This window comes from Physella acuta, unplaced genomic scaffold (assembly GCF_028476545.2).
Source record: "Physella acuta isolate Inbredline_101_S28 unplaced genomic scaffold, ASM2847654v3 ptg000362l, whole genome shotgun sequence".
Lineage (NCBI taxonomy): Eukaryota > Metazoa > Mollusca > Gastropoda > Physidae > Physella > Physella acuta.
In genome coordinates this window covers 420,731-448,341 of record NW_026731881.1, presented here as the reverse complement: position 1 = coordinate 448,341, position 27,611 = coordinate 420,731, and the positions used below count along the sequence as shown (strand labels likewise).

At 46.0% G+C, this 27,611-nt stretch overlaps 1 protein-coding gene across 5 annotated transcripts in view; it reads right to left on the bottom strand.

Moving 5' to 3' along the window:
* Window positions 1-27,611, bottom strand: part of LOC131941430 (carbonic anhydrase) — a 63,204-nt gene that overhangs the window by 5,077 nt on the left and 30,516 nt on the right. For 3 of the 5 annotated variants that reach the window (XM_059300677.1, XM_059300678.1, XM_059300675.1), the window contains 4 exons: window positions 14,739-14,835; window positions 3,039-3,233; window positions 2,000-2,121; window positions 1,622-1,717 (listed from right to left, as the gene is read on the bottom strand). In XM_059300677.1, the coding sequence (XP_059156660.1) occupies window positions 1,622-1,717; window positions 2,000-2,121; window positions 3,039-3,233; window positions 14,739-14,769 (444 nt within the window). In that variant the 5' untranslated portion in view covers window positions 14,770-14,835. Of the gene's footprint in view, window positions 1-1,621; window positions 1,718-1,999; window positions 2,122-3,038; window positions 3,234-14,738; window positions 14,836-22,116; window positions 22,235-26,590; window positions 26,771-27,611 lie in introns of those variants that run through there. The other 2 variants (XM_059300674.1, XM_059300676.1) reach the window with 2 other exon arrangements.

Sequence of the window (27,611 nt, the reverse complement as noted above, 5' to 3'; positions counted from 1 at the left end):
TAACCACTAGCTGACCACTAACTGACTACTAACTGACCACTAGCTAACCACTAGCTAACCACTAGCTAACCACTAGCTAATCACTAGCTAATCAATAGCTGACAAATAGCTACCTACTAGCTGACCACTAGCTACCCACTAACTGACCACTAGCTGACCACTAACTGACCACTAGCTACCCACTAGCTTACCATTAGCTACCTACTAACTGACCACTAGCTGACCACTAGCTAACCGCTAGCTGACCACTAACTGACCACTAACTGACCACTAGCGTACCACTAGCTAACCATTAGCTAATCACTAGCTAATCACTAGCTAACAACTAGCTACCCACTAACTGACCACTAGCTGACCATTAGCTAACCGCTAGCTACCCACTAACTGACCACTATCTAGCCATTAGCTGATCACTAGCTGACCACTAGCTGAACACTAGCTACCCACTTACTGACCACTAGCTGACCACTAACTGACCACTAGCTGACCACTAACTGACCACTAACTGACCATTCGTTACCCACTAACTGACCATTAGCTACCCACTAACTGTCCACTAGCTGACCACTAGCTACCCACTTACTGACCATTAGCTGACCACTAACTGACCACTAGCTGACCACTAACTGACCACTAGCTGACCACTAACTGACCACTAACTGACCACTAGCTGACCACTTACTACCCACTAGCTAACCATTAGCTACCCACTAACTGTCCACTAACTGACCACTAGCTGACCACTAGCTACCCACTAGCTGACCACTAGCTGACCACTAACTGACCACTAGCTGACCACTAACTGACCACTAGCTGACCACTAACTACCCACTAGCTAACCATTAGCTACCCACTAACTGACCATTAGCTACCCACTAACTGTCCACTAACTGACCACTAGCTGACCACTAGCTACCCACTAGCTGACCACTAGCTGACCACTAACTGACCACTAGCTGACCACTAACTTACCACTAGCTGACCACTAACTACCCACTAGCTAACCATTAGCTACCCACTAACTGACCACTAGCTACCCACTAACTGACCACTAGCTACCCACTAACTGTCCACTAACTGACCACTAGCTGACAACTAACTACCCACTAACTGACCATTAGCTACCCACTTACTGACCACTAACTGACCACTAACTGACCACTAACTACCCACTAACTGACCACTAGCTACCCACTAACTGTCCACTAACTGACCACTAACTGACCACTAACTACCCACGAACTGACCATTAGCTACCCACTAAATGACCACTAGCTGACCACTAACTGACCACTAACTGACCACTAGCTACCCACTAACTGACCATTAGCTACCCAATAACTGACCACTAGCTGACCACTAACTGACCACTGACTGACCACTAACTGTCCACTAACTGACCACTAGCTACCCACTAACTGACCACTAGCTGACCACTAACTGACCACTAGCTGACCACTAACTGACCACTAACTGACCACTATCTATCCACTAATTGTCCACTAACTGACCACTAGCTGACCACTAGCTGACCACTAACTGTCCACTAGCTGACCACTAGCTGACCACTAACTACCCACTAACTGTCCATTAGCTGACCACTAGCTGACCACTTACTGACCTTTATAAAAACCCCAAGGACAGCTAGGCCATCAGGTTGTGTTACAGCCTCATTGAATGAACTGTATTTCTCGGCGTTGTAATGAACAAGATGGAGCTGGGAAAGAAAAAAAGTTAGACAACTCTTATTAAACTGTTCACCTGTGATATTACTGGATTACTTCCCATCGACTGTAATTTGTGTGCGTTGAAGTAAGTCAAGACGCTAATGGACTTATCGACCTCAACTAAATGATCAAAGCAACTGTACCGAAGTTGGTATTCTGATTGAGACGTTAGTGAAATGGTAAAAGCATTGACGTAGCATCGCATGCAACTCATGCAGTCAAGCGGAAACATGTTGTGAGCTGGTGTTGCCATGACAACCACAAGTACTCACCTCAGACGGGTACATCTTGCCCTTGTACGTGTGCTCGCTGCCGCACTTGTCGTCCCGGCCCCAGTGGAAGTGGAACTGGACCAGACGGTACTTGCCGCTCCCCAGGGGGCCACCGCTGATAGCTGAGGACAAGGGTGACGTCACATGAGTGGATGAAAGCCTCGAATTGGATTTATTTCAAGAGTCTCGCGCTGATCAATAAAACCTTTTCTGATTGGTCAATTCGGCCTTAGGGATTTCACTAATAAAAATACTTGAGCTGCTCACTGCAGTGATGTAGGCAGTGTCTGACTGTCTAAATGTAGGGGCACTGGCATTTGGTGCTTTGGCCATGTGTAGCATTTGGTGCTTTGGCCAAGGTTAGCATTTGGTGCTTTGGCCAAGGTTAGCATTTGGTGCTTTGGCCATGTGTGGCATTTGGTGCTTTGGCCATGTGTGGCATTTGGTGCTTTGGCCGTGTGTGGCATTTGGTGCTTTGGCCATGTGTAGCATTTGGTGCTTTGGCCAAGGTTAGCATTTGGTGCTTTGGCCAAGGTTAGCATTTGGTGCTTTGGCCATGTGTGGCATTTGGTGCTTTGGCCATGTGTGGCATTTGGTGCTTTGGCCATGTGTGGCATTTGGTGCTTTGGCCATGTGTGGCATTTGGTGCTTTGACCGTGTGTGGCATTTGGTGCTATGGCCAAGTTTAACATTTGGTGCTATGGCAGTAGTACTATATTTACTTGAGATGTATTCTTCATTTTATTAAATACATTAAAACATACACACATGCACATACCCACCAACTTACATACGTAAATACACATACGAATGTTAAGAGAGTATGATAGTTCGTCATAAAGTTGACAAGTCAATAAGTCAATACATAGACACAAAGTTGACAACAATATTTTTTTAAATGTTACACAAGACAAGACATTGACTAACTGTAGACAACAGAGACGGCCATGAGAGGATGGCCATGAGAGGATGGCCATTAGAGGATGGCCATTAGAGGATGGCCTCAGATTTGACGGTCGACATTAAGCTGGTCACTTACTGGACTCCTCGTTGATGTTGGCCTTGTATGAGTGGCCATTGTTCTCGACACTGAGGTTCCTCTCTGTCTTGTAGTTGATGACCAGCGGGTTGTTGGCCAGGGTCTCGTCAAACTTGGCTTGACCAGGGTCAATGTCCACAGGACTCTGGCGGGGGCCACCTGCCTCGGGGAACTCTTTAGCCCAGGTGTGTGGGCCTGTGGGGAGAGGTTGTGTGAGAGGTTGTGTGAGAGAGGTTGTGTGAGGTTGTGTGAGAGGTTGTGTGAGAGGTTGTGTGAGAGGTTGTGTGAGAGGTTGTGTGAGAGAGGTTGTGTGAGAGGTTGTGTGAGAGAGGTTGTGTGAGAGGTTGTGTGAGAGGTTGTGTGAGAGGTTGTGTGAGAGGTTGTGTGAGAGGTTGTGTGAGAGGTTGTGTGAGAGGTTGTGTGAGAGGTTGTGTGAGAGGTTGTGTGAGAGGTTGTGTGAGAGGTTGTGTGAGAGGTTGTGTGAGAGGTGTGAGAGGTTGTGTGAGAGGTTGTGTGAGAGAGGTTGTGTGAGAGAGGTTGTGTGAGAGGTTGTGTGAGAGGTTGTGTGAGAGGTTGTGTGAGAGGTTGTGTGAGAGGTTGTGTGAGAGGTTGTGTGAGAGGTGTGAGAGGTTGTGTGAGAGGTTGTGTGAGAGGTTGTGTGAGAGGTTGTGTGAGAGAGGTTGTGTGAGAGAGGTTGTGTGAAAGGTTGTGTGAGAGGTTGTGTGAGAGGTTGTGTGAGAGGTTGTGTGAGAGGTGTGAGAGGTTGTGTGAGAGGTTGTGTGAGAGAGGTTGTGTGAGAGGTTGTGTGAGAGGTTGTGTGAGAGGTTGTGTGAGAGGTTGTGTGAGAGGTTGTGTGAGAGGTTGTGTGAGAGGTGTGAGAGGTTGTGTGAGAGGTTGTGTGAGAGGTTGTGTGAGAGGTTGTGTGAGAGAGGTTGTGTGAGAGGTTGTGTGAGAGGTGTGAGAGGTTGTGTGAGAGGTGTGAGAGGTTGTGTGAGAGGTTGTGTGAGAGGTTGTGTGAGAGGTTGTGTGAGAGAGGATGTGTGAGAGAGGTTGTGTAAGAGGTTGTGTGAGAGGTTGTGTGAGAGGTTGTGTGAGAGATGTGAGAGGTTGTGTGAGAGGTTGTGTGCGAGGTGTGAGAGGTTGTGTGAGAGAGGTTGTGTGAGAGGTTGTGTGAGAGGTTGTGTGAGAGGTTGTGTGAGAGGTGTGAGAGGTTGTGTGAGAGGTTGTGTGAGAGGTTGTGTGAGAGGTTGTGTGAGAGAGGATGTGTGAGAGAGGTTGTGTGAGAGGTTGTGTGAGAGGTTGTGTGAGAGGTTGTGTGAGAGATGTGAGAGGTTGTGTGAGAGGTTGTATGAGAGGTTGTGTGAGAGGTTGTGTGAGAGAGGTTGTGTGAGAGGTTGTGTGAGAGGTGTGAGAGGTTGTGTGAGAGGTGTGAGAGGTGTGAGAGAGGTGTGAGAGAGGTTGTGTGAGAGAGGTTGTGTGAGAGGTTGTGTGAGAGGTGTGAGAGGTTGTGTGAGAGGTGTGAGAGATGTGAGAGAGGTGTGAGAGAGGTTGTGTGAGAGGTTGTGTGAGAGGTTGTGTGAGAGGTGTGAGAGGTGTGAGAGAGGTGTGTGAGAGGTTGTGTGAGAGGTTGTGAGAGAGGTTGTGTGAGAGGTTGTGTGAGAGGTTGTGTGAGAGAGGTTGTGTGAGAGAGGTTGTGTGAGAGGTTGTGTGAGAGGTTGTGTGAGAGGTTGTGTGAGAGGTTGTGTGAGAGGTGTGAGAGGTGTGAGAGAGGTGTGTGAGAGGTTGTGTGAGAGAGGTTGTGTGAGAGGTTGTGTGAGAGGTTGTGTGAGAGGTTGTGTGAGAGGTTGTGTGAGAGGTGTGAGAGGTTGTGTGAGAGGTGTGAGAGATGTGAGAGAGGTGTGAGAGATGTTGTGTGAGAGGTTGTGTGAGAGGTTGTGTGAGAGGTTGTGTGAGAGGTTGTGTGAGAGAGGTTGTGTGAGAGGTTGTGTGAGAGGTGTGAGAGGTTGTGTGAGAGGTGTGAGAGGTGTGAGAGAGGCGTGAGAGAGGTTGTGTGAGAGAGGTTGTGTGAGAGGTTGTGTGAGAGGTGGGAGAGGTTGTGTGAGAGGTGTGAGAGATGTGAGAGAGGTGTGAGAGAGGTTGTGTGAGAGGTTGTGTGAGAGGTTGTGTGAGAGGTGTGAGAGGTGTGAGAGAGGTGTGTGAGAGGTTGTGTGAGAGGTTGTGAGAGAGGTTGTGTGAGAGGTTGTGTGAGAGGTTGTGTGAGAAAGGTTGTGTGAGAGGTTGTGTGAGAGAGGTTGTGTGAGAGAGGTTGTGTGAGAGGTTGTGTGAAAGGTTGTGTGAGAGGTTGTGTGAGAGGTTGTGTGAGAGGTGTGAGAGGTGTGAGAGAGGTGTGTGAGAGGTTGTGTGAGAGAGGTTGTGTGAGAGGTTGTGTGAGAGGTTGTGTGAGAGCTTGTGTGAGAGGTTGTGTGAGAGGTGTGAGAGGTTGTGTGAGAGGTGTGAGAGATGTGAGAGAGGTGGGAGAGAGGTTGTGTGAGAGGTTGTGTGAGAGGTTGTGTGAGAGGTTGTGTGAGAGGTTGTGTGAGAGAGGTTGTGTGAGAGGTTGTGTGAGAGGTTGTGTGAGAGGTTGTGTGAGAGGTTGTGTGAGAGGTGTGAGAGGTGTGAGAGAGGTGTGAGAGAGGTTGTGTGAGAGAGGTTGTTTTAGTTGTGTGTGAGAGGTTGTGTGAGAGGTTGTGTGAGAGGTTGTGTGAGAGGTTGTGTGAGAGGTGTGAGAGGTGTGAGAGAGGTGTGTGAGAGGTTGTGTGAGAGAGGTTGTGTAAGAGGTTGTGTGAGAGGTTGTGTGAGAGGTTGTGTAAGAGGTTGTGTGAGAGGTTGTGTGAGAGGTGTGAGAGGTGTGAGAGAGGTGTGTGAGAGGTTGTGTGAGAGAGGTTGTGTGAGAGGTTGTGTGAGAGGTTGTGTGAAGGGTTGTGTGAGAGGTTGTGTGAGAGAGGTTGTTTTAGTTGTGTGTGAGAGGTTGTGTGAGATGTTGTGTGAGAGGTTGTGTGAGAGGTGTGAGAGGTGTGAGAGGTGTGAGAGAGGTGTGAGAGAGGTTGTGTGAGAGAGGTTGTTTTAGTTGTGTGTGAGAGGTTGTGTGAGAGGTTGTGTGAGAGGTTGTGTGAGAGGTTGTGTGAGAGGTGTGAGAGGTGTGAGAGAGGTTTGTGAGAGGTTGTGTGAGAGGTGTGAGAGGTGTGAGAGAGGTGTGTGAGAGGTTGTGTGAGAGAGGTTGTGTGAGAGGTTGTGTGAGAGGTTGTGTGAGAGGTTGTGTGAGAGGTTGTGTGAGAGGTGTAAGAGGTGTGAGAGAGGTGTGAGAGAGGTTGTGTGAGAGAGGTTGTTTTAGTTGTGTGTGAGAGGTTGTGTGAGAGGTTGTGTGAGAGGTTGTGTGAGAGGTGTGAGAGGTGTGAGAGAGGTGTGAGAGAGGCTGTGTGAGAGAGGTTGTTTTAGTTGTGTGTGAGAGGTTGTGTGAGAGGTTGTGTGAGAGGTTGTGTGAGAGGTGTGAGAGGTGTGAGAGAGGTGTGAGAGAGGTTGTGTGAGAGAGGTTGTTTTAGTTGTGTGTAAGAGGTTGTGTGAGAGGTTGTGTTAGAGGTGTGAGAGAGGTTGTGTGAGAGAGGTTGTGTAAGAGAGGTGTGAGAGAGGTTGTGTGAGAGAGGTTGTTTTAGTTGTGTGTGAGAGGTTGTGTGAGAGGTTGTGTGAGAGAGGTTGTGTGAGAGAGGTTGTTTTAGTTGTGTGTGAGAAAGGTCGTTTCAGTTGTATGTGAGAGGTTGTGTGAGAGGTTGTGTGAGAGGTTGTGTGAGAGATTGTGTGAGAGGTTCTGTGAGAGGTTGTGTGAGAGGTTGTGAGAGAGGTGTGTGAGAGATTGTGTGAGAGGTTCTGTGAGAGGTTGTGTGAGAGGTTGTGTGAGAGATTGTGTGAGAGGTTCTGTGAGAGGTTGTGTGAGAGGTTGTGAGAGAGGTGTGTGAGAGGTTGTGTGAGAGGTTCTGTGAGAGGTTGTGTGAGAGGTTGTGTGAGAGAGGTTGTGTGAGAGAGGTGTGAGAGAGGTTGTGTGAGAGGTTGTGTGAGAGGTTGTGTGAGAGGTTGTGTGAGAGGTGTGAGAGACGTGTGAGAGAGGTTGTGTGAGAGACGTGTGAGAGAGGTTGTGTGAGAGGTTGTGTGCGAGGTGTGAGAGGTTGTGTGAGAGGTGTGAGAGGTTTTGTGAGAGGTGTGAGAGGTTGTGTGAGAGACGTGTGAGAGAGGTTGTGTGAGAGGTTGTGTGAGAGGTTCTGTGAGAGGTTGTGTGAGAGGTTGTGTGAGAGAGGTTGTGTGAGAGTTGTGAGAGGTTGTGTGAGAGGTGTGAGAGGTTGTGTGAGAGAGGTTGTTTTAGTTGTGTGTTAGAGGTTGTGTGAGAGGTTGTGTGAGAGGTTGTGTGAGAGGTGTGAGAGGTTGTGTGAGAGGTGTGAGAGATGTGAGAGAGGTGTGAGAGAGGTTGTGTGAGAGGTTGTGTGAGAGGTTGTGTGAGAGGTGTGAGAGGTGTGAGAGAGGTGTGTGAGAGGTTGTGTGAGAGGTTGTGAGAGAGGTTGTGTGAGAGGTTGTGTGAGAGGTTGTGTGAGAGAGGTTGTGTGAGAGAGGTTGTGTGAGAGGTTGTGTGAGAGGTTGTGTGAGAGGTTGTGTGAGAGGTTGTGTGAGAGGTGTGAGAGGTGTGAGAGAGGTGTGTGAGAGGTTGTGTGAGAGAGGTTGTGTGAGAGGTTGTGTGAGAGGTTGTGTGAGAGGTTGTGTGAGAGGTTGTGTGAGAGGTGTGAGAGGTTGTGTGAGAGGTGTGAGAGATGTGAGAGAGGTGTGAGAGATGTTGTGTGAGAGGTTGTGTGAGAGGTTGTGTGAGAGGTTGTGTGAGAGGTTGTGTGAGAGAGGTTGTGTGAGAGGTTGTGTGAGAGGTGTGAGAGGTTGTGTGAGAGGTGTGAGAGGTGTGAGAGAGGCGTGAGAGAGGTTGTGTGAGAGAGGTTGTGTGAGAGGTTGTGTGAGAGGTGGGAGAGGTTGTGTGAGAGGTGTGAGAGATGTGAGAGAGGTGTGAGAGAGGTTGTGTGAGAGGTTGTGTGAGAGGTTGTGTGAGAGGTGTGAGAGGTGTGAGAGAGGTGTGTGAGAGGTTGTGTGAGAGGTTGTGAGAGAGGTTGTGTGAGAGGTTGTGTGAGAGGTTGTGTGAGAAAGGTTGTGTGAGAGGTTGTGTGAGAGAGGTTGTGTGAGAGAGGTTGTGTGAGAGGTTGTGTGAGAGGTTGTGTGAGAGGTTGTGTGAGAGGTTGTGTGAGAGGTGTGAGAGGTGTGAGAGAGGTGTGTGAGAGGTTGTGTGAGAGAGGTTGTGTGAGAGGTTGTGTGAGAGGTTGTGTGAGAGCTTGTGTGAGAGGTTGTGTGAGAGGTGTGAGAGGTTGTGTGAGAGGTGTGAGAGATGTGAGAGAGGTGTGAGAGAGGTTGTGTGAGAGGTTGTGTGAGAGGTTGTGTGAGAGGTTGTGTGAGAGAGGTTGTGTGAGAGGTTGTGTGAGAGGTTGTGTGAGAGGTTGTGTGAGAGGTTGTGTGAGAGGTGTGAGAGGTGTGAGAGAGGTGTGAGAGAGGTTGTGTGAGAGAGGTTGTTTTAGTTGTGTGTGAGAGGTTGTGTGAGAGGTTGTGTGAGAGGTTGTGTGAGAGGTTGTGTGAGAGGTGTGAGAGGTGTGAGAGAGGTGTGTGAGAGGTTGTGTGAGAGAGGTTGTGTAAGAGGTTGTGTGAGAGGTTGTGTGAGAGGTTGTGTAAGAGGTTGTGTGAGAGGTTGTGTGAGAGGTGTGAGAGGTGTGAGAGAGGTGTGTGAGAGGTTGTGTGAGAGAGGTTGTGTGAGAGGTTGTGTGAGAGGTTGTGTGAAGGGTTGTGTGAGAGGTTGTGTGAGAGAGGTTGTTTTAGTTGTGTGTGAGAGGTTGTGTGAGATGTTGTGTGAGAGGTTGTGTGAGAGGTGTGAGAGGTGTGAGAGGTGTGAGAGAGGTGTGAGAGAGGTTGTGTGAGAGAGGTTGTTTTAGTTGTGTGTGAGAGGTTGTGTGAGAGGTTGTGTGAGAGGTTGTGTGAGAGGTTGTGTGAGAGGTGTGAGAGGTGTGAGAGAGGTTTGTGAGAGGTTGTGTGAGAGGTGTGAGAGGTGTGAGAGAGGTGTGTGAGAGGTTGTGTGAGAGAGGTTGTGTGAGAGGTTGTGTGAGAGGTTGTGTGAGAGGTTGTGTGAGAGGTTGTGTGAGAGGTGTAAGAGGTGTGAGAGAGGTGTGAGAGAGGTTGTGTGAGAGAGGTTGTTTTAGTTGTGTGTGAGAGGTTGTGTGAGAGGTTGTGTGAGAGGTTGTGTGAGAGGTGTGAGAGGTGTGAGAGAGGTGTGAGAGAGGCTGTGTGAGAGAGGTTGTTTTAGTTGTGTGTGAGAGGTTGTGTGAGAGGTTGTGTGAGAGGTTGTGTGAGAGGTGTGAGAGGTGTGAGAGAGGTGTGAGAGAGGTTGTGTGAGAGAGGTTGTTTTAGTTGTGTGTAAGAGGTTGTGTGAGAGGTTGTGTTAGAGGTGTGAGAGAGGTTGTGTGAGAGAGGTTGTGTAAGAGAGGTGTGAGAGAGGTTGTGTGAGAGAGGTTGTTTTAGTTGTGTGTGAGAGGTTGTGTGAGAGGTTGTGTGAGAGAGGTTGTGTGAGAGAGGTTGTTTTAGTTGTGTGTGAGAAAGGTCGTTTCAGTTGTATGTGAGAGGTTGTGTGAGAGGTTGTGTGAGAGGTTGTGTGAGAGATTGTGTGAGAGGTTCTGTGAGAGGTTGTGTGAGAGGTTGTGAGAGAGGTGTGTGAGAGATTGTGTGAGAGGTTCTGTGAGAGGTTGTGTGAGAGGTTGTGTGAGAGATTGTGTGAGAGGTTCTGTGAGAGGTTGTGTGAGAGGTTGTGAGAGAGGTGTGTGAGAGGTTGTGTGAGAGGTTGTGTGAGAGGTTGTGTGAGAGGTTGTGTGAGAGAGGTTGTGTGAGAGAGGTGTGAGAGAGGTTGTGTGAGAGGTTGTGTGAGAGGTTGTGTGAGAGGTTGTGTGAGAGGTGTGAGAGACGTGTGAGAGAGGTTGTGTGAGAGACGTGTGAGAGAGGTTGTGTGAGAGGTTGTGTGCGAGGTGTGAGAGGTTGTGTGAGAGGTGTGAGAGGTTTTGTGAGAGGTGTGAGAGGTTGTGTGAGAGACGTGTGAGAGAGGTTGTGTGAGAGGTTGTGTGAGAGGTTCTGTGAGAGGTTGTGTGAGAGGTTGTGTGAGAGAGGTTGTGTGAGAGTTGTGAGAGGTTGTGTGAGAGGTGTGAGAGGTTGTGTGAGAGAGGTTGTTTTAGTTGTGTGTTAGAGGTTGTGTGAGAGGTTGTGTGAGAGGTTGTGTGAGAGGTTGTGTGAGAGGTTGTGTGAGAGGTTGTGTGAGAGGTGTGAGAGACGTGTGAGAGAGGTTGTGTGAGAGACGTGTGAGAGAGGTTGTGTGAGAGGTTGTGTGAGAGGTTCTGTGAGAGGTTGTGTGAGAGGTTGTGTGCGAGGTGTGAGAGGTTGTGTGAGAGGTTCTGTGAGAGGTTGTGTGAGAGGTTGTATGAGAGGTGTGAGAGAGGTTGTGTGAGAGAGGTTGTTTTAGTTGTGTGTGAGAGGTTGTGTGAGAGGTTGTGTGAGAGGTTGTGTGAGAGATGTGAGAGGTTGTGTGAGAGGTTGTGTGAGAGAGGTTGTGTGAGAGATGTGAGAGGTTGTGTGAGAGGTTGTGTGTGAGGTTGTGTTAGAGGTTGTGTGAGAGGTTGTGTGAGAGAGGTTGTGTGAGAGAGGTTGTGTGAGAGGTGTGAGAGAGGTGTGAGAGAGGTTGTGTGAGAGGTTGTGTGAGAGGTTGTGTGAGAGGTTGTGTGAGAGGTTGTGTGCGAGGTGTGAGAGGTTGTGTGAGAGGTTCTGTGAGAGGTTGTGTGAGAGGTTGTGTGAGAGGTGTGAGAGAGGTTGTGTGAGAGAGGTTGTTTTAGTTGTGTGTGAGAGGTTGTGTGAGAGGTTGTGTGAGAGGTTGTGTGAGAGATGTGAGAGGTTGTGTGAGAGGTTGTGTTTGAGAGGTTGTGGGAGAGAGGTTGTGTGAGAGATGTGAGAGGTTGTGTGAGAGGTTGTGTGTGAGGTTGTGTTAGAGGTTGTGTGAGAGGTTGTGTGAGAGAGGTTGTGTGAGAGATGTGAGAGGTTGTGTGAGAGGTTGTGTGTGAGGTTGTGTTAGAGGTTGTGTGAGAGGTTGTTTGAGAGAGGTTGTGAGAGAGGTTGTGTGAGAGGTTGTGTGAGAGGTTGTGTGAGAGGTTGTGTGAGAGGTTGTGTGCGAGGTGTGAGAGGTTGTGTGAGAGGTTCTGTGAGAGGTTGTGTGAGAGGTTGTGTGAGAGAGGTTGTGTGAGAGAGGTTGTGTGAGAGATGTGAGAGGTTGTGTGAGAGGTTGTGTGTGAGGGGTTGTGTGAGAGAGGTTGTGTGAGAGATGTGAGAGGTTGTGTGAGAGGTTTAGTGTGAGGTTGTGTTAGAGGTTGTGTGAGAGGTTGTGTGAGAGAGGTTGTGTGAGAGAGGTTGTGTGAGAGAGGTTGTGTGAGAGGTGTGAGAGAGGTGTGAGAGAGGTTGTGCGAGAGAGGTTGTGTGAGAGAGATTGTTTTAGTTGTGTGTGAGAGGTTGTGTGAGAGAGGTTGTGTGAGAGGTTGTGTGAGAGGTTGTGTGAGAGGTTGTGTGCGAGGTGTGAGAGGTTGTGTGAGAGGTTGTGTGAGAGGTTGTGTGAGATGTTGTGTGAGAGGTTGTGTGTGAGGTTGTGTTAGAGGTTGTGTGAGAGATGTGAGAGGTTGTGTGAGAGGTTGTGTGAGAGAGGTTGTGTGAGAGGTTGTGTGCGAGGTGTGAGAGGTTGTGTGAGAGGTTGTGTGAGAGGTTGTGTGAGAGGTTGTGTGAGAGGTTGTGTGTGAGGTTGTGTGAGAGATGTTGTGTTAGAGGTTGTGTGAGAGATGTGAGAGGTTGTGTGAGAGGTTGTGTGAGAGAGGTTGTGTTAGAGGTTGTGTGAGAGATGTGATAGGTTGTGTGAGAGGTTGTGTGTGAGAGGTTGTGTGAGAGAGGTTGTGTGAGAGAGGTTGTGTGAGAGGTGTGAGAGAGGTGTGAGAGAGGTTGTGTGAGAGAGGTTGTGTGAGAGGTTGTGTGAGAGAGGTTGTGTGAGAGAGGTTGTTTTAGTTGTGTGTGTGAGAAGTAGTGTGGTGAAAATTCTGAAATGAATGTGTGTCAGGGGGGGGGGAGGCAATGGTTGTTTTAGCTTTGACAACACAACACGCCCCCTCCCCCCCACCCTTTTAAAATCTCTGGCAAGGAAATGTTCCAGACAATGGACGTGCAAACAATCGTCGGCTTGTCATGGCGTCCAGCAACACCGCCTCCCCCCCCCCCACCCCACCAGTGAGACATGGGGTAAGGTCGGTGCCGTGTGGTGTTGATCTGAAGGTCGTTGCTAGAACGTCAAGGTCACTGAGTGTGTACATTTCTTTGATTGCTAGTGAAGGGAAACAACTACTCTACAGGTAGAAAAAGGGGAACAATCCAAGTTTATGTTGAGGGGAGACAAGCTAGGTTTAGATTTATGGTGTACATATGGCCGTGTCAAATTGACGAATAGTGACAGGGCACTCAGTTAGAAGGTGACCTTAAGCCAGCTCAAGTCTGTTGTTTGATTAATGCTGGCTGCAGCTAATTATTGTACCCCCCCCCCTTTTTTTTCACTCCTATCCCCCCCTCTCGGTAATTGAGGAGCAGGCAAACAGTGCAATGTTCGGCCCGACATTGAAGCGACATTCACAATTGTTGGCCTAGTTCACATCTAACCACAAAGTTGTGTTAGACAGGGGTCATCATCTAGTGATGTATTGGGGGGGGGGGGGGTCATCTTCTAGTGATGTATGGGGGGGTCATCTTCTAGTGATGTATGGGGGGGTCATCTTCTAGTGATGTATGGGGGGGGGGTCATCTTCTAGTGATGTTTGGGGGGGTCATCTGCTAGTGATGTATGGGGGGTCATCTTTTAGTGATGTATGGGGGGTCATCTTCAAGTGATGTATTGGGGGGGGTCATCTTCTAGTGATGTATGGGGGGTCATCTTCTAGTGATGTATGGGGGGGTCATCTTCTAGTGATGTATGGGGGGTCATCTTCTAGTGATGTATGGGGGGGGTCATCTTCTAGTGATGTATGGGGGGTCATCTTCTAGTGATGTATTGGGGGTCATCTTCTAGTGATGTATGGAGGGTCATCTTCTAGTGATGTATGGGGGGTGTCATCTTCTAGTGATGTATGGGGGGGGGGGTGGGGTCATCTTCTAGTGATGTATGGGGGGGTCATCTTCTAGTGATGTATGGGGGGGTCATCTTCTAGTGATGTATGGGGGGTCATCTTCTAGTGATGTATTGGGGGGGGGGGTCATCTTCTAGTGATGTATTGGGGGGGGGGGGGTCATCTCCAAGTGATGTATGGGGGGGTCATCTTCTAGTGATGTATGGGGGGGGTGGGGTCATCTTCTAGTGATGTATGGGGGGTCATCTTCTAGTGATGTATGGGGGGGTCATCTTCTAGTGATGTATTGGGGGGGGTCATCTTCTAGTGATGTATGGAGGGTCATCTTCTAGTGATGTATGGGGGGTCATCTTCTAGTGATGTATGGGGGGTCATCTTCTAGTGATGTATTGGGGGGTTCATCTCCAAGTGATGTATGGGGGGGGGTCATCTTCTAGTGATGTATGGGGGGTCATCTTCAAGTGATGTATGGGGGGGGGTCATCTTCTAGTGATGTATGGAGGGTCATCTTCCATGTGATGTATGGAGGGTCATCTTCTAGTGATGTATTGAGGGGGTCATCTTCTAGTGATGTATGGGGGGTCATCTTCTAGTGATGTATGGGGGGTCATCATCTAGTGCTATTTGGGAGATCATTTGGTTATATGTAGGGATACATGGGGACTGTTGGGGTCAATTAGGGACTGTTGGGGTTATTTAGGGATTGCTGGTGTCAACTAGGGAATATAGAGATCAGTTAGGTAGGGATTGGTATAGTCAGGTAGGGACTGTAGGGGCCAGGGAGGACTTTGATTTGTCCTACATGTTGGTAGTGTAGTGACGTCACGAGGTCATCGGCTGCCATTAGGTTTAGTTGAAGCAGACGTTAACAGGTCATCCTGACCCGGGCAATGTGACATTTGTCCAATAGTTGAATAGGTGGAGAATGGTGGGGGAATGGCGGGGGAATGGTGGGGGAATGTGGGGGAATGGTGGGGGAAATGTGGGAGAATGGCGGGTGAGGGAGTGATGGGGTGGAACATAAGAAGTCAATAAGTGTATGTGTGTGGTTCGATTGGCCGTGTGTGTGTATGTATGTGTGTATGAGTGGGTGTGTCTGTGTGTATGTATCTGTGTATGAGTGGGTGTGTCTGTGTGTATGTATGTATGTGTGTATGAGTGGGTGTGTCTGTATGTATGTATGTGTGTATGAGTGGGTGTGTCTGTGTGTATGTATGAGTGTATGAGTGGGTGTGTCTGTGTGTATGTATCTGTGTATGAGTGGGTGTGTCTGTGTGTATGTATCTGTGTATGAGTGGGTGTGTCTGTGTGTATGTATCTGTGTATGAGTGGGTGTGTCTGTGTGTATGTATGTATGTGTGTATGAGTGGGTGTGTCTGTATGTATGTATGTGTGTATGAGTGGGTGTGTTTACCATTCTCTGTATCGTATCCCCAATGTGGCATTGCGTCCTCTCTCTTGCCTTTATGTCTGTCTGGTGATTTGATGGGGGAGACACGCCTCCTTTTGGCCTGCGAACAAATTTAAACTAATTAACATAATGTATGCACTCCTCACGAGTCAACTTCCCACCCCTATGTCATGTGTCAATGGTACTACTGAAACCTGACTATCGACTGACACTTGTCATGCTGAGGTCAAGGTCGGGTCTATGACAAATAATAGACCGGTCAATTTTTTCTTATGTCACAGTAATGGCACTATGCTGTAGATGGGTCATGTATAGATGACAGCTGACACTAGGGGCACCACGACTTGACATGACAGCTGACACTAGGGGCACCACGACTTGACATGACAGCTGACACTAGGGGCACCACGACTTGACATGACAGCTGACACTAGGGGCACCACGACTTGACATGACAGCTGACACTAGGGGCACCACGACTTGACATGACAGCTGACACTAGGGGCACCACGACTTGACATGACAGCTGACACTAGGGGCACCACGACTTGACATGACAGCTGACACTAGGGGCACCACGACTTGACATGACAGCTGACACTAGGGGCACCACGACTTGACATGACAGCTGACACTAGGGGCACCACGACTTGACATGACAAAGCCTAGCCTAGATCATCCTTGTCTAGCCTAGATCATCCTTGTCTAGCCTAGATCATCCTTGTCTAGCCTAGATCATCCTTGTCTAGCCTAGATCATCCTTGTCTAGCCTAGATCATCCTTGTCTAGCCTAGATCATCCTTGTCTAGCCTAGATCATCCTTGCCTAGCCTAGATCATCCTTGTCTAGCCTAGATCATCCTTGTATTCGCCAACCCACCACAAGACAGCCACCAAATGCCTCGCGAGCCAGCTATTGTTTTATTGAGGAATACAGGCAGTCAATCGATGCAACAACCGTAGATGCTACAAACTGCTTTTATAAGACGCCAACACGATATTTACTCGCAGGTCATACAATCTGGCTCATGCGACTCAGCTTGCCACATGTTTACAGACATACAAACATACAAACATACAAACACACAGCCCACTTACAAAAGCATAGAGCGGTGTCATGATAAGCCAAGGACCCACCCCCCCACCCTTACACCCCTCCCCCACCCACCACCCACACACACACATTCGGACCACGAACTATAAGCACCGGCTGAACCAGGCACACCGCGGGTATTTGTCGATTGTGACGTCACACAACCACGATAAAGACATTAGCGCAGAAATTCGCCCTATAATTCCAGTCTCTTCGATCACCCGGCATCTAGCTTTGTTTACATACTGTGTGTTCGATGGCCTTGACATTGCACGAAAGTGGAGCGACCTTGTCATCTCACAAAATGGCGACTAGAGTCCTCTAGAAACCATGGTAACGGAATGTGTATGCAATACAACGTTTCTGTGGCGCTGGATGCTTCAGATGTAATTCGATACCCCCCCATCCCACACACACAAACACACACGTACACACACACGCTCACTCAAACACACGAACAAACACACACACATTAAGTTATAAAACATGAAAACAGGTGTACAGAGAGTTGTCCTAGTTGTCCTACAGAGAATTGTCCTAGTTGTCCTACAGAGAGTTGTCCTAGTTGTCCTAGTTGTCATACAGAGAGTTGTCCTACAGAGAGTTGTCCTAGTTGTCCTACAGAGAATTGTTGTACAGAGAGTTGTCCTACAGAGAGTTGTCCTACAGAGAGTTGTCCTACAGAGAGTTGTCCTACAGAGAGTTGTCCTTGTTGTCCTACAGAGAGTTGTCCTAGTTGTCCTACAGAGAGTTGTCCTACAGAGAGTTGTCCTAGTTGTCCTACAGAGAGTTGTCCTAGTTGTCCTACAGAGAAATGTCCTACAGAGAGTTGTCATAGTCGTCCTAGTTGTCCTAGTTGTCTTAGTTGTCCTACAGAGAGTTGTCCTACAGAGAGTTGTCCTAGTTGTCCTACAGAGAGTTGTCCTACACAGAGTTGTCCTACAGAGAGTTGTCCTAGTTGTCCTAGTTGTCCTACAGAGAGTTGTCCTACAGAGAGTTGTCCTAGTTGTCCTACAGAGAATTGTCCTACAGAGAGTTGTCCTACAGAGAGTTGTCCTAGTTGTCCTACAGAGAGTTGTCCTACAGAGAGTTGTCCTAGTTGTCCTACAGAGAGTTGTCCTAGTTGTCCTACAGAGAGTTGTCCTACAGAGAGTTGTCCTAGTTGTCCTACAGAGAGTTGTCCTAGTTGTCCTACAGAGAGTTGTCCTACACAGAGTTGTCCTACAGAGAGTTGTCCTAGTTGTCCTACAGAGAGTTGTCCTACAGAGAGTTGTCCTACAGAGAGTTGTCCTAGTTGTCCTACAGAGAGTTGTCCTAGTTGTCCTACAGAGAGTTGTCCTACACAGAGTTGTCCTACAGAGAGTTGTCCTAGTTGTCCTACAGAGAGTTGTCCTACAGAGAGTTGTCCTAGTTATCCTAGTTGTCCTACAGAGAGTTGTCCTACAGAGAGTTGTCCTAGTTGTCCTACAGAGAGTTGTCCTACAGAGAGTTGTCCTAGTTATCCTATAGAGAAATGTCCTAGTTGTCCTAGTTGTCCTACAGAGAGTTGTCCTACAGAGAGTTGTCCTAGTTGTCCTACAGAGAGTTGTCCTACAGAGAGTTGTCCTAGTTGTCCTACAGAGAGTTGTCCTAGTTGTCCTACAGAGAGTTGTCCTACAGAGAGTTGTCCTAGTTGTCCTACAGAGAGTTGTCCTACAGAGAGTTGTCCTACAGAGAGTTGTCCTAGTTGTCCTACAGAGAGTTGTCCTACAGAGAGTTGTCCTACAGAGAGTTGTCCTACAGAGAGTTGTCCTAGTTGTCCTACAGAGAGTTGTCCTACAGAGAGTTGTCCTAGTTGTCCTACAGAGAGTTGTCCTAGTTGTCCTAGTTGTCCTACAGAGAGTTGTCCTACACAGAGTTGTCCTACAGAGAGTTGTCCTAGTTGTCGTAGTTGTCCTACAGACAGTTGTCCTGGTGATACCTTTGCCACAATCCCAACCTGCAGACGGCAAATTAAAATCCTGAGAGAGCGGGTGGTGGTAGTCGATAGAATAGCAGGTCAACAAGAGACAGAGGTGGGGAGCTATAGGACTATGCAGTGGGGGGGGGGGGGTTGGGGGTGGGGGCGGCTGAGGTAGGTCGGTACAAAGTCCAGTTCAATACTAATTAAAGAAAAACATAACGACAACAAAAGTCCAGTTCAATACTAATTAAAGAAAAACATAACGACAACAAAACACAATGGTCGATCACCCACGACAAATCAAATGTGATGACGTCACGTGTCGTCTTGACCTCTTGCGCAGGAAGAGGTTCCTTTGACCTTTTTTTATATAGGTGTCTACGTCATGAATGTGTCTTGTGTGTCTGGTCTGATGGTGTGTCTTGTGTGTCTAGTCTGGTGGTGTGTGTCGTATATGTCTCCAAACATAGAAAAGTTTTTTTTTTTTACTTTAGCGTGGTGACGTCACAGACCTGAGTGTACATGTAATTAACCTAATTATTGGCTAGTCTCACCACGCCATATATTGATTGAACGATTCGTTAAACATGTCGTCAGGAAACTTCTTTAACCTGGAACCTAGGGGGATGCTTTGATCTCTGAGACTGTCGATAACGATGACGTCACGATACTGAGTATTGACCACTCACTTAACGGTCATCTGGTAGCTAAGTTGTTCTCAACAGCTTTCATTTTGGACGGCCACAAATTTTTGGACGGCCATATTAGTCGTGTGACCAAACGTTAGAACTGCAATATTGAAATAGACGGCCGGTTTCCCAGCATGAATACATCGGTGCCACACTGCGAACATCAGTGCCATACTGCGAACATCAGTGCCACACTGCGAACATTAGTGCCACACTGCGAACATCAGTACTACACTGCGAACACTGACGAGTTTTGATAAGTATCGCGGGGGCTACGTCACCGAGTTACGTCACATTTCCGGAACATGTTTTTCGTATTTCCATATTTTATCCACTGTCGAGATTAGCTCCCCTACAACAACAACTTGTGCGATATCATCTCCCACCCAGGCGAGGCTTGGCTCTCTGACGTACGGGCAGCGATTAGCTCGGCCGTCAACAATAGTTGACATTAGGTCCGTCAACAATAGTTGACATTAGGTCCGTCAACAATAGTTGACATTAGGCCCGTCAACAATAGTTGACGTCAAGTCGGCCGATGACGGTTAGCTTTAAAACTATAATGGGCAACAAATGGGCAACAAATAGGCACCAAATGGGCACCAAATGGACAACAAACGGGCAACAAATGGGCAATACAAATCGCTGCCCCTGTGCTGGGTCTTTCAATCCGTGGTACGGTAAATCTACACGCATTTATCAAAAACGGGAGCCACTCTAAATATGATTGTATAGTCAGGAGCGGTAACTTTTTATCAGGGTAACTCACAGGTTTTTTATCAGGGTAACCAACTGGTCTCAAAGCTCAATCCTGATCAATGCCTAATTAGTGATTGCTACTACAATATACCACTTAATTAGTGATTGCTACTACAATATACCACTTAATTAGTGATTGCTACTACAATATACCACTTAATTAGTGATTGCTACTACAATATACCACATAATTAGTGATTGCTACTACAATATACCACTTAATTAGTGATTGCTACTACAATATACCACATAATTAGTGATTGCTACTACAATATACCACTTAATTAGTGATTGCTACTACAATATACCACATAATTAGTGATTGTTACTACAATATACCACTTAATTAGTGATTGCTATTACAATATACCGAACTCTACTTCACTTGCCCCATAGACCGTCAGGTTTGAAAGGGAAAACTTTACTACAATATACCACTTAAGTAGTGATTGCTACTATAATATACCACTTAATTAGAGATTGCTACTACAATATACCACTTAATTAGTGATTGCTACTACAATATACCACATAATTAGTGATTGCTACTACAATATACCACTTAATTAGTGATTGCTACTACAATATCTATATATATAATTCTCTTCTTCGAGCCGTTAGAAAACAAGCTGCAAACGCTCTCCCTACCTCCCCACCCCTACATGGTTTTAGTGAGCTGTGTTCACTCTAAATGTTTACAAGCAGAGCCAACGATTTTAAACGTAGGGGGGGGGGGGGGAGGAGGGGGGGAGGGAAGGAAGGGGGGGGGGTTATGGTCCTTAACGAGCTACTTATAGTGTTTTAAAGAAATATTTTCAGTGTCAGCGTTGGTACTGTCGAATTCACAAATTATGAATTATTGAAAATTAGAAACAACTAAATAGCGGCGTATGTTATGCCGCGGGCCGGCTCGTACCACTTAATTAGTGAATGCTACTACAATATACCACTTAAGTAGTGATTGCTACTACAATATACCACTTAATTAGTGATTGCTACTACAATATACCACTTAATTAGTGATTGCTACTACAATATACCACTTAATTAGTGATTGCTACTACAATATACCACTTAATTAGTGATTGCTGCTACAATATACCACTTAATTAGTGATTGCTACTACAATATACCACTTAATTAGTGTATGCTACAACCATATACCACTTAATTAGTGATTGTTACTACAATATACCACTTAATTAGTGTATGCTACAACCATATACCACTTAATTAGTTATTGCTACTACAATATACCACTTAATTAGTGTATGCTACAACCATATACCACTTAATTAGTGTATGCTACAACCATATACCACTTAATTAGTGATTGTTACTACAATATACCACTTAATTAGTGTATGCTACAACCATATACCACTTAATTAGTGATTGTTACTACAATATACCACTTAATTAGTGTATGCTACAACCATATACCACTTAATTAGTGATTGCTACTACAATATACCACTTAATTAGTGTATGCTACAACCATATACCACTTAATTAGTGATTGCTACTACAATATACCACTTAATTAGTGTATGCTACAACCATATACCACTTAATTAGTGATTGCTACTACAATATACCACTTAATTAGTGTATGCTACAACCATATACCACTTAATTAGTGTATGCTACAACCATATACCACTTAATTAGTGATTGTTACTACAATATACCACTTAATTAGTGTATGCTACAACCATATACCACTTAATTAGTGATTGCTACTACAATATACCACTTAATTAGTGTATGCTACAACCATATACCACTTAATTAGTGATTGCTACTACAATATACCACTTAATTAGTGTATGCTACAACCATATACCACTTAATTAGTGTATGCTACAACCATATACCACTTAATTAGTGATTGTTACTACAATATACCACTTAATTAGTGTATGCTACAACCATATACCACTTAATTAGTGATTGTTACTACAATATACCACTTAATTAGTGTATGCTACAACCATATACCACTTAATTAGTGATTGTTACTACAATATACCACTTAATTAGTGTATGCTACAACCATATACCACTTAATTAGTGATTGTTACTACAATATACCACTTAATTAGTGTATGCTACAACCATATACCACTTAATTAGTGTATGCTACAACCATATACCACTTAATTATCGAAAACCGTCTTGACCCTAATATTATGTAACAATGGCTTCATTGTGGTGGCTCTACATTGGTTGGTTGTTGTTTATCAACGTGGCCGGTTATAATCTAATCGCTAGAGTAGGTCTAGAGTAGGTCTAGAGTAGATCTAGAGTAGGTCTAGAGTAGGTCTAGAGTAGGTCTAGAGTAGGTCTAGAATAGGTCTAGAGTAGGTCTAGAGTAGGTCTAGAGTAGGTCTAGAGTAGGTCTAGAGTAGGTCTAGAGTAGGTCTAGAATAGGTCTAGAGTAGGTCTAGAGTAGGTCTAGAATAGGTCTAGAGTAGGTCTAGAGTAGGTCTAGAGTAGGTCTAGAGTAGGTCTAGAGTAGGTCTAGAGTAGGTCTAGAATAGGTCTAGAGTAGGTCTAGAGTAGGTCTAGAATAGGTCTAGAGTAGGTCTAGAGTAGGTCTAGAGTAGGTCTAGAGTAGGTCTAGAGTAGGTCTAGAGTAGGTCTAGAGTAGGTCTAGAGTAGGTCTAGAGTAGGTCTAGAGTAGGTCTAGGAGATGCTGGTCGATATTCATAGGCCCATATTATATCTAACAAATGACCAAACATACTGTCTAACAAATGGTCTAACAAATGGTCTAACAAATGGTCTAACAAATGGTCTAACAAATGGTCTAACAAATGGTCTGACCATGGTCCAAGTTGACCCCTAACACGAGTAATTTGAAAAAAACTTGGTGCATCAGACCGTGACGCCTTACCTTAATTTCACGTGAGACAACGGTTCCGGTCGAATGAAATCGGGTGGAGCTCAGCGGTCACCCGTACAAGTTTGGTCTGTGACGTATGTCGCCTTGTCGTACGTCCGATAAACTGTGACGTATGTCGCCTTGTCGTACGTCCGATAAACTATCTGTCATGCCACAAACTCGTCTTGTCAGATAAAGAAAGATAACTCCAGCGTCACAGAAACAACCAAGTAAATATCAGCTAGCTGCTGTAGTGATCTAGCTTTAAGCACTCTCAGTAGGCTGCTAGATCACTTGCTTGGGAAAATCCGGAAATGTTTGTTTTTCTTTAATTAATTTTGTTTTTGTTTAATTAGCGATAACCTTAATTAGCGATAAACTTTGTAATTGTGACAAGAGAATCACGACCCGCCAGTTATCTTAACGCTAGACTTAACCTCCGCTAGTTGCTGTACAATCTCGCCACATCAGCCATCTTACCCTAACCCTCCGTCAGCTAACCCAAACCTCTTAACCTTTGACCTTTGACCTCAACATCTAGACTGTCTGTACTCAGGTCGTGCTGACTCCAGTCGTACTCACTCGAGTTGTACCGACTACAGTTGTACCGACTTAAGTTGTACCGACTTAAGTTGTACCGACTACAGTTGTACCGACTTAAGTTGTACCGACTTAAGTTGTACCGACTAACGTTGTACCGACTTAAGTTGTACCGACTTAAGTTGTACCGACTACAGTTGTACCGTCTTAAGTTGTACCGACTTAAGTTGTACCGACTAACGTTGTACCTACTTAAGTTGTAACGACTAAAGTTGTATCGACTTAAGTTGTACCGACTAAAGTTGTATCGACTTAAGTTGTAGCAACTAAAGTTGTACCGACTAGAGTTGTACCGACTAAAGTTGTACCGACTACAGTTGTACCGACTAAAGTTGTACCGACTAACGTTGTACCGACTTAAGTTGTACCGACTTAAGTTGTACCGACTTAAGTTGTACCGACTAAAGTTGTATCGACTTAAGTTGTACCGACTAAAGTTGTATCGACTTAAGTTGTACCGACTAAAGTTGTATCGACTTAAGTTGTACCGACTAAAGTTGTATCGACTTAAGTTGTAGCAACTAAAGTTGTACCGACTAGAGTTGTACCGCCTAAAGTTGTACCGACTACAGTTGTACCGACTAAAGTTGTACCGACTAAGGTTGTACCGACTAAAGTTGTACCGACTAAGGTTGTACCGACTACAGTTGTACCGACTTAAGTTGTACCGACTAAAGTTGTACCGACTAAAGTTGTACCGACTTAAGTTGTGCCGACTAAGGTTGTACCGACTAAAGTTGTACCGACTACAGTTGTACCGACTTAAGTTGTGCCGACTAAGGTTGTACTGACTAAAGTTGTACCGACTACAGTTGTACCGACCTAAGTTGTGCCGACTAAGTTTGTACCGACTAAAGTTGTACCGACTACAGTTGTACCGACTTAAGTTGTGCCGACTAAGGTTGTACCGACTAAAGTTGTACCGACTAGAGTTGTACCGACTAGAGTTGTACCGACTAAGGTTGTACCAACTAAAGTTGTACCGACTAAAGTTGTACCGACTAAGGTTGTATCGACTAAGGTTGTACCGACTTAAGTTGTACCGACTACAGTTGTACCGACTACAGTTGTACCGACTACAGTTGTACCGACTTAAGTTGTACCGACTAAGGTTGTATCAACTAAGGTTGTACATGAACACACGGGAGAGCAGTCAGGTGGTCAAACAACAGCCGGGGTTAAGTAGGTCACAACTTGACCCATCAGTGAAGCACGTGCGCACATGTGAGCAAATATCAGCAGGTATCTGCTGGGGTCAGGGTCACTTATGGTGGATGAGACCAGCTATCACTTGAGTGAGTTGAATATTTGACCAGCTATCACTTGAGTGAGTTGAATATTTGACCAGCTATCACTTGAGTGACTTGAATATTTGACCAGCTATCACTTGAGTGAGTTGAATATTTGACCAGCTATCACTTGAGTGAGTTGAATATTTGACCAGCTATCACTTGAGTGAGTTGAATATTTGACCAGCTATCACTTGAGTGAGTTGAATATTTGACCAGCTATCACTTGAGTGAGTTGAATGTTTGACCAGCTATCACTTGAGTGAGTTGAATATTTGACCAGCTATCACTTGAGTGAGTTGAATGTTTGACCAGCTATCACTTGAGTGAGTTGAATATTTGACCAGCTATCACTTAAGTGAGTTGAATATTTGACCAGCTATCACTTGAGTGAGTTGAATATTTGACCAGCTATCACTTGAGTGAGTTGAATGTTTGACCAGCTATCACTTGAGTGAGTTGAATATTTGACCAGCTATCACTTGAGTGAGATGAATATTTGACCAGCTATCACTTGAGTGAGTTGAATATTTGACCAGCTATCACTTGAGTGAGTTGAATATTTGACCAGCTATCACTTGAGTGAGTTGAATATTTGACCAGCTATCACTTGAGTGAGTTGAATATTTGACCAGCTATCACTTGAGTGAGTTGAATATTTGACCAGCTATCACTTGAGTGAGTTGAATATTTGACCAGCTATCACTTGAGTGAGATGAATATTTGACCAGCTATCACTTGAGTGAGTTGAATGTTTGACCAGCTATCACTTGAGTGAGTTGAATGTTTGACCAGCTATCACTTGAGTGAGTTGAATGTTTGACCAGCTATCACTTGAGTGAGTTGAATATTTGACCAGCTATCACTTGAGTGAGTTGAATATTTGACCAGCTATCACTTGAGTGAGTTGAATATTTGACCAGCTATCACTTGAGTGAGTTGAATATTTGACCAGCTATCACTTGAGTGAGTTGAATATTTGACCAGCTATCACTTGAGTGAGTTGAATATTTGACCAGCTATCACTTGAGTGAGTTGAATATTTGACCAGCTATCACTTGAGTGAGTTGAATGTCCTGGTCGATGAGATCGATCTTGTCTTGTGCTGGCCACAGACACACCAGTCACGTGATACCACAGACACATCAGTCACGTGGTACCAACTCGTCAGCAGTTCATCTCGATTTGTAATCCCCTCCCCCCCCCTTCCCGTAAACACTCAGCACTCCATGACGTCATGCAATTTACTCTTTCAGTCCCCCAATCTTCAAATCTCAAGAGTTAAACCAGAGTTAGACCAGAGTTAAACCAGAGTTAGACCAGAGTTAAACCAGAGTTAGACCAGAGTTAAACCAAAGTTAGACCAGAGTTAAACCAGAGTTAGACCAGAGTTAGACCAGAGTTAGACCAGAGTTAAACCAGAGTTAGACGAGAGTTGATCCAGAGTTAAACCAGAGTTAGACCAGAGTTAGACTAGAGTTAGACCAGAGTTAAACCAGGGTTTGACCAGAGTTTGACTAGAGTTAAACCAGAGTTAAACCAGAGTTAGACCAGAGTTAGACTAGAGGTTAGACCAGAGTTAAACCAGGGTTAGACCAGAGTTAAACCAGGGTTAGACCAGAGTAATTTCGGAGTTAGACCAATTTTTACAAATCTCGACGTTTTACACCTCCCTGAGTTGGAAAAATTTAAATTTGCAATCTTGTCCGTATGTCTCTGTGAGTGTGTGTGTATGTGAGTGTGTGTGTATATGTGTATGTAAACACAATAACTTGACAACCGTTACAGCTATGTTCATAAAATTTCATATATAAGTATTATATCAAATTTGTAGTTTTGTTTCAACTTTTCAGCAATTTTTTCTACGAGATTCTATTCTATTTTAAAAAGTTTAAGTATTTAAAATAGATTAAAAATCATGTCTATTTCCCGAGTTGCCACCCCCCGTAGTGTTATATAAGAATTTTCGCGAAAGTTTAGGGTATATCACCCCCGGTTTTATTACGTCACAATTATAACCACCCCCTCCCCTCAGCATGACGTCGTCTATGAATGACCCTTGCCCCATTAAATCTTTTCTTTGGGTGTGGAAATCGTAAGCCATGACAGATGTTCAAATCCCACCTAGAGCAAAACAAACTCGAGCAAATTATTCTAGCTAACTTTGGGCTAGTCCCCCCCCCCTCCTCCCCTACCCCCCCGGGCTCAGGACAGCGCTACTAAACTGAGACGCGTTATTCCCCCTGCTCTAGTACAGGTTCACGAGCCGCCGAATCGTGTATTTGAATATTTTTGTACCTACAGCAGACATTGATTTATCGATTGGAAATAATTGTAATATGAGCTAGGATTTAAATCCCGGGCTGAGTGACGTCATGTATGAGTGTTGTGGGGGCTAATCAAGTTTGTCATTGCTAATTTCCGCAGCTAAGAATTACATTTGATCGCCATACAACGGCCTTTTATGGTAGAACATGTTCGAATAAAGACATATTATTGCTATTGAACGGTTTTAAATACACAACACAAAGTAACAAAAGCTGAAATCACTATTGCCTTAATACAAGACCAGGACTTAAGGACATTAAAGGACCTACCCAGCAGCAGAAGACACACGGAGAGGACATCTTGAATCCTGGCAGCAGTCTGGTCACTACTGTAGTCGCTCCCCGCCCGCCCCACGTCTGGCGACCACTCGGCGGGACCCGCCTAACATACAGGACATGCAATCTGCAAATTGGCTGCCCCGCCAACGGTCATGCTTCACCGGGCACAGGCCTGGCACCAAAGACAAAAATCTGGTGCCAATATGTGTCAACGTCACGCCTCGTTGACTTTGAAAATACAAAGACGCCCCAGTAAACAAGATTGTAACCTCATTAATTAACGTTGATTAGCGCACACACACGTTTTGGTCCACGTGAACGACCCTGATCACGTGGCGTGGTCTGTTCACGTGGCGTGGTCCTGTTCACGTGGTGTGGTACTGTTCACGTGGTGTGGTCCTGTTCACGTGGTGTGGTCCTGTTCACGTGGCGTGGTCCTGTTCACGTGGTGTGGTCCTGTTCACGTGGCGTGGTCCTGTTCACGTGGCGTGGTCCTGTTCACGTGGCGTGGTCCTGTTCACGTGGTGTGGTCCTGTTCACGTGGTGTGGTCCTGTTCACGTGGCGTGGTCCTGTTCACGTGGCGTGGTCCTGTTCACGTGGTGTGGTCCTGTTCACGTGGCGTGGTCCTGTTCACGTGGCGTGGTCCTGTTCACGTGGTGTGGTCCTGTTCACGTGGCGTGGTACTGTTCACGTGGCGTGGTCCTGTTCACGTGGTGTGGTCCTGTTGACGTGAACTTTGTGAGGTCAAGAATACATCCTGTTGACGTGAACTTTGTGAGGTCAAGAATACATCCTGTGCCGTGTTGCGAGTCTAGAACCGTCCATGTGAACACGCCTCTTGTGTCTAGCACCAGCTCAACCACATTTCACACATACCACCAACACTTGGCCATCATCAAACACTTGGCCATCACAAACACTAGGCCATCATCACAAACACTAGGCCACCATCACAAACACTAGGCCATCAAACACTTGGCCATCAAACACTTGGCCATCAAACACTAGGCC